The sequence below is a fragment of the Oncorhynchus gorbuscha genome, unplaced genomic scaffold, assembly GCF_021184085.1.
Source record: "Oncorhynchus gorbuscha isolate QuinsamMale2020 ecotype Even-year unplaced genomic scaffold, OgorEven_v1.0 Un_scaffold_11:::fragment_2:::debris, whole genome shotgun sequence".
Lineage (NCBI taxonomy): Eukaryota > Metazoa > Chordata > Actinopteri > Salmoniformes > Salmonidae > Oncorhynchus > Oncorhynchus gorbuscha.
In genome coordinates, this window is record NW_025744459.1 from 12,893 (window position 1) to 25,180 (window position 12,288).

At 41.7% G+C, this 12,288-nt stretch overlaps 1 protein-coding gene across 3 annotated transcripts in view; it reads left to right on the forward strand.

Annotated features, from left to right (window-relative positions):
- The window catches only part of LOC124016896 (probable ATP-dependent RNA helicase DDX31), a gene marked incomplete at its 5' end in the record, with an annotated part of 39,306 nt that overhangs the window by 10,699 nt on the left and 16,319 nt on the right, over positions 1-12,288 (forward strand). Inside the window, 2 exon segments of one of the 3 annotated variants that reach the window (XM_046332237.1) lie at positions 2,419-2,513; positions 3,246-3,380. In XM_046332237.1, the coding sequence (XP_046188193.1) occupies positions 2,419-2,512 (94 nt within the window). 3 annotated transcript variants of the gene reach the window in all.

The following is a 12,288-nucleotide window of genomic DNA, read 5'->3' on the forward strand; positions in this document are numbered from 1 at the left end:
AATGTATGGAATCTATCTTTAGTATGTTTTTAACATAAATCATCAATAACGTTCCAACCGGAGAATTTCATTGTCTGAAGAAAAGCACTGGAACGAGAGCTAACTCTGTCGGGAGCGTGCGTCACGAACCTGAGACACTCTGCCAGACCCATGACTCATTCAGCTCCCATTCCCCTCTCTTTTATAGCAGAAGCCTGAAACAAGTTTCTAAAGACGGTTGACATCTAGTGGAAGCCGTAGGAAGTGCAACTTGACCCCATAGACACTGTATTCGGTAGGCCAAGCTTTGAAAAACTACAAACCTCAGATTTCCCACTTCCTGGTTGTATTTTTCTCAGGTTTTCGCCTGTCAAATGAGTTCTGTTATTCTCAGACATCATTCAAACAGTTTTATAAATAATCATATGCATATATTAGCATCTGGGACAGAGTAAGAGGCAGTTCACTCTGGGCACCTTATTCATCCAAAAGTGAAAATGCTGTCCACTATCCCAAAAAGGTTAACCCCCTACAGTCGATTTCCACACACCCGCGTGTCAGACTCCACAAGTGTCAGGAGACTCGTCTGAAGTCGGTATAGACGATCTGCCAACTCCTGTCTGTGGCGTCCGTTTTTGGCTAAACACTAATTGACTAATGAACATGTACAGGCCATACAAGACTTGACTGAAGGTCCCTTGGTAACAGTTGAAAAAGTACAATGCCTTCAAAAAGTTTTGTTACCTTATCCTAAAAATTGATTTTAAAAAGTACATCCTCGATCTACACACACTACACCATAATAATAAAGCGAAAACAGGTTTTTAGAGATTTTTGCAAATGTATAAAACAAAATAACAGACCTTATTTAATTAAGTATTCAGACCCTTTGCTATGAGACTTGAAATTGAGCTCAGGTGCATCCTTTTTACATGGATCATCCTTGAGATGTTCCTACAACTTGATTTGAGTCCATCTGTGGTAAATTTTAATTGATTGAACATGATTTGGAAAGACACACACCTGTCTAAGGTTCCACAGATGACTTCGCATGTCAGCAAAAATCAAGACATGAGGTCAAAGGAATTGTCCGTAAAGAGCTCCAGGAACAGGATTGTGTTGAGACACATCAGGGCAATGGTACAAAAACATTTCTGCAGCATTTGAAGGTCCCCGAGAACACAGTGGCCTCAATCGTTCTTAAATGAAAGAAATTTGGAACGATCAGGACTGCCAAAATGAGCAATCGGGGGAGAAGGGCCTTCGTCAGGGAGGTGACTAAGAAGCCGATGGTCACTCTGCCAGAGCTCTAGTATTCCTCTGTGGAGAATGGAGAATCTTCCAGAAGGACAACCATCTCTGCAGCACTCGGAGACGCAAACACTAATCAGGCCTTTATGGTAGCGTGGCCAGACAGAAGCCACTCCTCAGTAAAAGGTACATTTTTTAATACATTTATTTAACTAGGCAAGTCAGTTAAGAACAAATTCTTATTTTCAATGACAGCCTAGGAACAGTGGGTTATAACTGCCTGTTCAGGGGCACAACAACAGATTTGTACCTTGTCAGCTCGGGGGTTTGAACTTGCAACCTTCCAGTTACTAGTCCAACGCTCTAACCACTAGGCTACTCTGCCGCCCAGTACATCACAGCCCACTTGGAGTTTGTCAAAAGGCACCTAAAGACTCTGACCAGGTAGTCACCTGGAATGCATTTCAATTAACATCTGTGCCTTGTTAAAAGTACATTTGTGGAATTTCTTTCCTTCAATGCATTTGAGCCAATCAGTTGTGTTTTGACAAGGTAGGGGTGATATTTGGTAAAAGTCCATATGGCAAGAACAAGCAAAGCGAAACGACAGTCCATTACTTGAAGACATGGTCAGTCAATTCAGAAAATGTAAAGAACTTTTAACGTTTCTTCATGCGCATTCGTAAAAACCATCAAGCGCTATGATGAAACTGGCTCTCATGAGGACCGCCACAAGATAGGAAGACCTAGAGCTACCTCTGCTGCAGAGGATAAGTTCATTGCAGTTACCAGCTTCAGAAATTGCAGCCCAAATAAATGCTTTACATAGTTCAAGTAACAGACACAACTGTTCAGAGGAGACTGCGTAAATCAGGCCTTCATGGTCAAATTTCTGCAAAGAAACCACAACTGAAGGATACCAATAAGAAGAAGAGACTTGCTTGGGCCAAATTTGAGATTTTTGCTTCCAACCGCCGTGTCTTTGTAAGACCCGGAGCAGGTGAATGGATGATCTCCGCATGTGTGGTTCCCAGGAGGAGGTGTGGGGGTGCTTTGCTGGTGACACTGTCAGTAATTTTATTTAGAATTCAAGGCACACTTAACCAGCATGGCTACCACAGTGTTCTGCAGTGATACGCCATACCATCTGGTTTGCGCTTAGTGGTACTATCATTTGTTTTTCAACAGGAAAATGACCCAACACACCTCCAGGCTGTGTAAGGGAAGTTTGACCAAGAAGGAGAGTGATGGAGTACTGTATCAGATGACCTGGCTACTCTGAGGTATCTCAAATATAAAATATATTTTTGATTTGATACTACTTTTATTGGTTACTTCATGATTCCATATGTGTTATTTCATAGTTTTAATGTCCACTTTTATTCTACAATGTAGAAGAAAGTAAAAATAAAGAAAAAGCCTTGAATGAGTAGGTGTCCAAACTTGACTGATACTGTATGTAAATGGAATATTTCAGTATTTTATTTATAAATTAGCAAACATTTCTAAAAACCTGTTTCTGCTTTGTAGTTTGTGCTCGTGTGTAGATTGAGGGGGGAAAACAATTGAAACAATTTTATAATAAAGCTGTAACGTAACAAAATGTGGAAAAACTCAAGGGGTCTGAATATTATCTGAAGACACTATTTCTGGATTGTTTAATGCCCAAAATATGGGGTGAAATAAATATATTTAAAAAATGTATTATCTCTCTGATATTTGTATGGGCAAACAGCAGTATGATCAAATCGTTTTTTTTTTGTTACCTCAAGGGGTTTTAAAATTCTAAATCAAATAGCTAAATGATCCTAGGTATGACCTTAACTGTATAGCTTAGTAGAAAACTGCAACGTATGTGGCAAAGAAATTAACATTATGTCCTTAATACAAAGCATTATGTTTGGAGCAAATCCAAAACATCACTGAGTACCACTCATTATATTTTCAAGCATGGTGGTGGCTTCATCATGTTATGTGTATGCTTGTCATCGGCAAGGACTATTTCTTTTTTTTAGGTTAAAAATAAACCGAGGGGAGCTATGCACAGGCAAGATCCTAGAGGAAAACCTGGGAGACCTTCACCTTTCAACAGGACAATAACCTGAAACACAAGGCCAAATATAAGCTGGAGTTGCTTACCAAGATGGGATTGAATGTTCTTGAGTGGCCAAGTTATAACTTTGAAAATGGCTGTCAACCAACTTGACAGAGCTTGAGGAATATTGTGTGTAGATGGGTGAGAATTTATTTTTATCAATTTTGAATTCAGGCTCTAGCACAACAAAATATGGAATAAGTTGAGGGGTATGAATACTTTCTGAAATTACTGTCTCAGAGCTGATCTGATGTCAGTATTGTAGAATACATATGTTAGGTAAGATTTGAATGGAGAAAGCTGATCCGAGAGCAGTGCTGCTTTTCTTTCGATCCCATTAATACCGGCACGTAGTGTAACGACGCACTAAGCGAAAGTTCTCTCTATGTACTTGTTTGGGAAACACTCTTAAACAGTTGGCCCATGAATAGCGATGAATCTGGTACGATCATTTAAAAAAAATGTTTTAAATAAATGTATTTCACCCTTATTTAACCAGGTAGACCAGTTGAGAACAAGTTCTCGTTTACAACTGCGACCTGGCCAAGATAAAGCAAAGCAGTGGGACAAAAACAACAGTTACACATGGGATAAACAAACATACAGTCAATAACACAATAGAAACATCTGTGTACAGTGTGAGCAAATCAAGTAAGGAGGTAAGGCAATAAATAGGCCAATAGTGTGATGTAATAATGTAGCAATTTACAGAGAAGAAAGAGCAGAAAAACAAATATGGGGAAGAGGTAGGTAGGTAGGTTGTTAGTTGGATGGGCTATTTACAGATTGGCTGTGTACAGCTGCAGCGATCGGTAGGCTGCTCTGACAGCTGATGCTTAAAGTTAGTGAGGGAGATTATAAGCTTCCAACTTCAGTGATTTTTGTAATTCGTTCCAGTCATTGGCAGCAGAGAACTGGAAGGCGGCCAAAGCAGGTGTTGGCTTTGGGGATGACCGGTGAAATATACCTGCTGGAGCGCGTACTACGTGCGGGTGTTGCTATGGTGACCAGTGGGCTGAGATAAGGTCGAGCTTTACCTAGCAAAGACTTTTATAAACGAGCTAGAGCCAGTGGGTTTGTCTACGAATATTTAGCGAGGACCAGCCAACAAGGGCATACAGGTCGCAGTGGTGGGTAGTGTATGGGGCTTTGGTGACAGGCTGCATCCAATTTATTGAGTAGGGTATTGGAGGCTATTTTTTAAATGACATCACCGAAGTCGAAGATCGGTAGGATGGTCAGTTTTACGAGGGTATGTTTGGCAGCATGAGTGAAGGATGCTTTGTTGCGAAATAGGAAGCCAATTCTAGATTTAACTTTGGATTGGAGATGTTTGATATGGGTCTGGAAGGAGAGTTTACAGTCTAACCAGACATCTAGGTATTTGTAGTTGTCCACATATTCTAAGTCAGAGCCGTCCAGAGTAGTGATGCAGGACGGGTGAACAGGTGCAGGCAGCGATCGGTTGAAGAGCATGCATTTAGTTTTACTTGTATTTAAGAGCAGTTGGAGGCCACGGAAGGAGAGTTGTATGGCATTGAAGCTCGTCTGGAGGGTTGTTAACAGTGTCCAAAGAAGGCCCTGAAGTATACAGAATGGTGTCGTCTGCGTAGAGGTGGATCAGAGACTCGCCAGCAGCAAGAGCAACGTCATTGGTGTATACAGAGAAGAGAGTCGTCCCAAGAATTGAACCCTGTGGCACCCCCATAGACTGCCAGAGGCCCTGACAACAGACCCTTCGATTTGACACACTGAACTCTATCTGAGAAGTAGTTGGTGAACCAGGCGAGGCAGTCATTTGAGAGACCACGCCTATCGAGTCTGCCAATGAGGATGTGGTGATTGACAGAGTTGAAAGCCTTGGCCAGGTCAATGAATACGGCTGCACAGTATTGTTTCTTATCGATGGCGGTTAAGATATCGTTTAGGACCTTGAGCGTGGCTGAGGTGCACCCATGACCAGCTCTGAAACCAGATTGCATAGCAGAGAAGGTATGGTGGGATTCGAAATGGTCGGTAATCTGTTTGTTGGCTTTTGAAGACCTTAGGCAGGCAGGGTACGATAGATATAGGTCTGTAGCAGTTTGGGTCAAGAGTGTGTGCCCCCCCCCCCCTTGAAGAGGGGGATGACCGCAGCTGCTTTCCAATCTTTGGGAACCTCAGACGACACGAAACAGGCTCGTAATAGGGTTTGCAACAATTTCATGAGATCATTTTTAGAAAGAAAGGGTCCAGATTGTCTAGCCCGGCTGATTTGTAGGCTTCCAGATTTTACAGCTCTTTCAGAACATCAGCTGACTGAATTTCGGAGAAGGAGAAATAAGGCTTGGGCGAGTTGCTGTGGGGGGTACAGTGCAGTTGACCAGGGTAGGGTTAGCCAGGTGGAAAGCATGGCCAGCCGTAGAAAAATGCTTATTGAAATTCTCAATTATAGTGGATTTATTGGTGGTTACAGAGTTTCCTATCCTCAGTGCAGTGGGCAGCTGGGAGGTGTTCTTATTCTCCATGGACTTTAGTGTCCCAGAACTTTTTTGAGTTTGTGTTGCAGGAAGCAAATTTCTGCTTGAAAAAGCTAGCCTTGGCTTTTCTAACTGCCTGTTTTTATTGGTTTCTAACTTCCCTGAAAAGATGTATATGACGGGTGCTGTTCGATGCTAATGCAGAACGCCATAGGTTGTTTTTGTGTTGGTTAAGGGCATGCAGGTCGGGAGAGAACCAAGGGCTATATCTGTTTCTAAATTTCTTGAATGGGGCTACTTATTGAAGATGGTGAGGAAGGCATTTAAAAAATTACAAAATAACCAGGCATCCTCTACTGACTGGATGAGGTCAATATTCTTCCAGGATCCCCAGGCCAGGTCGATTAGAAAGGCCTGCTCGCTGAAGTGTTTCAGGGAGCGTTTGACAGTGATGAGTGGAGGTCGCTTGACCGCTGACCCATTACGGATAAAGGCAATGAGGCAGTGATCGCTGAAAACAGCAGAGGTGTATTTTGAGGGCAAGTTGGTTGGGATGATATCTATGAGGGTGCCCATGTTTACGGCTTTGCGGTGGTACCTGGTAGGTTCATTGATTTGTGTTAGATTGAGGGCATCAAGTTTAAATTGTAGGATGGCTGGGGTGTTAAGCATGTTCTAGTTTAGGTCACCTCGCAGCACGAGCTCTGAAGATAGATGGGGGGTAATCACTTCACAGCTGGGAGTAGAGGGTTGTCTATAGCAGGCGGCAATGATGAGAGAGTTGGATTTTTAGAAGTTCAAATTGTTTGTGTACAGACCTGGATAGCAGGACAGAACTCTGCAGGCTATCTCTGCAGTAGATTGCAACACCGCCCCCTTTGGCCGTTCTATCTTGTCTGAAAATGTTGTATTTGGACAAAGTTTCTGATTTTTGTAATGTTAACAAGATTGAAAAAAGCTGTCCTTGAAAGAGTTGATATGTCCGTCAAAGGAAAGATCAGGGTCCAAAGTAACGCCGAGGTCCTTCAGTTTTATTTGAGACGACTGTACAACCATCAAGATTAATTATCAGATCCAACAGAAGATCTCTTTGTTTCTTAAGACCTAGAACTAGCATCTCTGTTTTGACAGAGTTTAAAAGTAAAACCATTGCCGCCATCCATTACCTTATGTCTGAAACACAGGCTTCCAGGGAGGGCAATTTTGGGGATTCGCCATGTTTCATCGAAATGTACAGCTGTTTATCGTCCGCATAGCAGTGAAAGTTAACATTGTGTTTCCGAAAGACATCACCACGAGGTAAAACATATAGTGAAAGCAATAATGGTCCTAAAATGTAACCTTGAACACCGAAACGTAGTTGCTTTGTCAGAGGACAAACCATCCTCAGAGACAAACTGATATTTTTCCGACAGATAAGCTCTAAACCAGGCCAATTTGGGTTTCCGTTCTCTACAAAAGAATGCCATGACCAATGCTGTCAAAAGCAGCACTAAGGACTAGGAGCACCAGGACAGATGCAGAGCCTTGGTCTGACGCCATTAAAAGGTAATTTACCACCTTCACGAGTGCAGTCTCAGTGCTATGATGGGGTCTAGGTCTAAAACCAGACTGAAGCGTGAAGTGTATCGTATACAGTCGTGGTGAAAATTTTTGAGATGACACATTAATTACCACAAAATTTGCTGCTTCAGTGTCTTTAGATATTGTTGTCAGATGTTACTATGTAATACTGAATAGTTACAAGCATTTCATAAGTGTCAAAGGCTTTTATTGACAATTACATGAAGTTGATGAGTCAATGAGTCAATATTTGTGTTGACCCTTCTTTTTCAAGACCTTTGCAATCCGCCCTGGCATGCTGTCAATTAACTTCTGTGCCACATCCTGACTGATGGCAGCCCATTCTTGTATAATCAATGCTTGGAGTTTGTCAGAATTTGTGGGTTTCTGTTTGTCCACCTGCCTCTTGAGGATTGACCACAAGTTCTCAATGGGATTAAGGTCTGGGGAGTTTCCTGGCCGTGGACCCAAAATATCAATGTTTTGTTCCCCGAGCCACTTAGTTATCACTTTTGCCTTATGGCAAGGTGCTCCATCATGCTGGAAAAGGCATTTATTCGTCACCAAACTGTTCCTTGATGGTTGGAAGATGTTTCTCTCGGAGGATGTGTTGGTACCATTCTTTATTCATGGCTGTGTTCTTAGGCAAAATTGTGAGTGAGCCCACTTTCTTGGCTGAGAAGCAACCCCACACATGAATGTTCTCCGGATGCTTTTACTGTTGGCATGACACAGGACTGATGGTAGCGCTCACCTTGTCTTCTCCGGACAAGCTTTTTTCCAGATGCCCCAAACAATCGGAAAGGGGATTCATCAGAGAAAATTACTTTACCCCAGTCCTCAGCAGTCCAATCCCTGTTCCTTTTGCAGAATCAGTCTGTCCCTGATGTTTTTCCTGGAGAGAAGTGGCTTCTTTGCTGCCCTTCTTAACACAAGGCCATCCTCCAAAAGTCTTTGCCTCTCTGTGCGTGCAGATGCACTCACACCTGCCTGCTGCCATTCCTGAGCAAGCTCTGTACTGGTGGTGCCCCGATCCCGCAGCTGAATCAACTTTGGGAGATGATCCTGGCGATTGCTGGACTTTCTTGGGCACCCTGAAGCCACCTTCACAACAATTGAACCACTATTCTTGAAGTTCTTGATGATCTGATAAATGGTTGATTTAGGTGCAATCTTACTGGCAGAAATATGTGTGACAGTGTTGACAAGGACAAGGCTGGAGATCATTCTGTCATGCTGATTGAGTTCGAATAACAGACTGAATGCTTCAAAAGGAGGGTGGTGCTCTGTCATCTGATCACTCTCCATAACATTCTGGAGGGAGTATATGAAAATTAGTATTTGTGTCATTCTTAACTTTTGGCCACGACTGTACATTGTCTTCAGAAAGGCAGTGAGTTGCTGTGCAACAGCTTTTTATAAAATGTTTGAGAGGAACGGGGAGATTGTACAGTTTTTAAAAATATTTTCTGGGTCAAGGTTTTGTTTTTTTAAATTACTGCCACTTAGTGAGTTTGGTTCACATCCAGTGGATAGGGATCCGTTTATTATGTTCAACATAGGAGGGCCACGCGCAGGAAAAAGATCTTTCAGTAGTTTAGTTGGAATAGGGTCCATTATGCAGCTTAAAGGTTTAGAGGCCATTACTATTTTCATGAATGTGTCAAGAGATCGAGGATTAAAACACTTGAGTGTCTCCCTTGATCATAGGTCCTGGCAGTGTTGTGCGGACTCAGGACAACTGAGCTTTGGAGGAATGTGCAGATTTAAAGAGGAGTCTGTAATGGAGTCTGTAATTTTCTTTCTAATGATCATGATCCTTTCGTCATAGAAGTTCATGAATTTATCACTGCTGAAGTGAAAGCTATCTTCTTGGGGAAGGATTTTTAGTTAGCTTTGCGACAGTATCAAAAATAATCATTCTCAATTAAGTTGGAAAAATAGGATGATCGAGCAGCAGTGAGGGCTCTTTGATATTGTACGGTACTGTCTTTCCAAGCTAGTCGGAAGACTTCCAATTTGGTGGAGCGCCATTTCCGTTCCAATTTTCTAGAAGCTTGCGTCAGGGCTCAGTTATTTTCTGTTTACCAGGGAGCTACGTTCTTATGCCACGTTTTAGGGGTGCGACTGCATCTAGGGTATTGCGCAAGGTTAAATTTAGTTCCTCAGGTGGTTAACCAATTTTTGTACTCTGTCCTTGAGTAGGTGGAGGGAGTCTGGAAGGGCATCTAGGAGTCTTTGGGTTGTCCTGGAATTTATAACACGGCTTTTGATGATCCTTCGTTGGGGTCTAAGCAGATTATTTGTTGTGATTGCAAATGTGATAAAATGGTGGTCCGACAGTCCAGTATTATGAGGAAAAACATTAAGATCCGTAATATTTTGTTTCATGGGACAAAACTAGGTCCAGGGTATGACTGTGGCAGTGAGTAGGTCTAGAGACATGTTGGACAAAACCCACTGAGTTGATGATGGCTCCGAAAGCCTTTTGAAGTGGGTCTGTGGACTTTTCCATGTCAATATTAGTCACCAGAAATCTGAATATCTGCTGATAGGAATTCAGGGAACTCTGTGAGGAACGTGGTATACGGTCCAGGAGGCCTGTAAACAGTAGCTATAAAAAAAAAGCTTGATTAGGCTGCATAGATTTCATGACTTGAAGCTCAAAAGATGAAAACGCAGTCATTCTTGTGGGGGATAATTTAAATTTGCTATCGTAACTGTTAGCAACACCTCCGCATTTGCGGGGGATGTGGTCACTAGTGTAACCAGGACGGGAGGCCTCATTTAACACAGTAAATTCATCATGCTTAACCCGTGTTTCAGTCAGGCCAATCACATCAAGATTGATCCGTGATTAGTTAATTGTCTATAACTTCCTTGGAAGTAAGGGATCTAACATTTAAGTAGCCCTATTTTGAGATATCACCATCTCTTTCAATAATGACAGGAATGGAGGTGTTTATTCCAGTGAGATTTGCCCAATTTAGATTGAGGCAATGGGGATAGCTGAGCTGACTACACTGACTGTGCTAGTGGCAGACTCCTAAACTAGAGGAGTTAGAACCCAGTCTATGTTCATAGATAAGATGAGAGCACCTCTCCAGCTAGGATGGATGGAGTCCGTAACTCCTCAGCAAGCCAGGCATGGTCCCGTTTGTGGGTGTGTCCCACGAAGAAGGCCAATTAACTACAAATTCTAAAGTTTGCGGAAGGGCAGATAACCGTTTTCAACCAGCAATTGAGTTGTGAGAATCTGCTGTAGACCTCATCACTCCCCCTATGTACCTTAAATGCTCAAGTTACATTGCAACTGGGAAAACGAGGCAAGGGCTTGCAACTAACTTTTTCTCCTCACTGTCCTGCTACTGTGCCGAAGTGCAATTTCAACTGTCCCCAAATTGAACTGGAACCGTCCCAATGTTTTTATTTATTTTTGTTTTGATATGCCAACATGGGTCTAGGTCATTTGCAGTGCTTTTTATGTAATTGGTATATTTGTGAGACAGTCTGTATTACAAACTTAATTTGTTAAGAAAAAAACGTTAATCTTAATGAAAACAGTCAATAACTGCGAGAAACCTGTAAATGATGATACATTATTTATATGAACAGCATGGCGTGAAATGGAACTGTTAAATGATATGCAATGTCAAAATCTGGCTTCTGTACAGCCTCTGCATGATGAATCACCATCGCTCAGGGTGGAGACCGACAGCCCATCTCAGTATGGAGCGCAGTTCACGATGCATGTAGACCTATCATCTCATGGTAACTTATTTTTCTTGTGACAGGTTGGCCTGCATTTGCTGAAGCGTAGTCTATGCTACAGTAATATAAAGACCAAATGTGTGCTCCTTAGCTCTTGGGAGTCCCATGGGGGAAAAGTGAGACTAGAATAGCTTGTTGTACATAACAATTTTGCAGTTCTTATACCAATAGACTATTCGAAGAGGGACACAAGCTCTTGTTTGCTGAATGTTAAATACAGCAGCTAATGGCACACCCAGGTAGTTTGAAAGAAGAGTGAATGCGCAATGTCAGTAGGCTGATAGCAGTTCTTTATTCAGATCCATAACCTTTCAATTATGTGAGGAGAAGTGAAAGCCTTATGCATCTAATTCTAGTCATATATTATTCAAGGTCGTCATTAGAATAATGAAGATAAGGACAACCAAATGTATTTAACTGTTGAAAGTGAGGATGGAATGAAGCAACAATCAAAAAGAGGTAGGCTAATAACAGTATGGGAAATATTATGGTGTGTGTGTATATATATATGCATGTTTAATAATCTGATCTTATATTTCAAAATTAAATGTACTTGTAGCTATGTAGGCTGTATGTGCTACACCAGTCGCATGTTCTCTCCCTGCTTTATCATGGTTTGAACGATGCGTGTAATTCCAGCCCAAGGAAATACAGTATAATACCGTACAGTAATACAGTTCACACTCAAAGATTAGCATTCTGGAATGTCTTTCATTTACCCAAGAGAGCATATAGCTAGCTATATCATATACAGTTGAAGTCAAAGTTTACATGCATCTCGGCCAAATACATTTAATTCCGTATATGTCAAAAATGTCCACTTATAAAGCCCGTTTGATCCATAAAAAAACAGCTTAGAAAAACGCAACGTCACTACAAAATATTTCAAAAGTTGCCTATAAACTTTGCCAAAATATTTCAAACTACTTTTGTAATACAACGTTAGGTATTTTTAAACGTTAATAATCGATCAAATTGTAGACTGGGCAATCTGTATTCAATACATGAACGAAAAGAAAAAAGCTCTGCTCATCACGTCTTGTGCAACTCACAAAAGTGGCCCCCGTTCCGAGTTGGTTTTGCCTGCTACATAAGTTCTGTTATACTCACAGACATGATTCAAACAGTTTTAGAAACTTCTGGGTGTTTTCTATCCAAATCTATGAATAA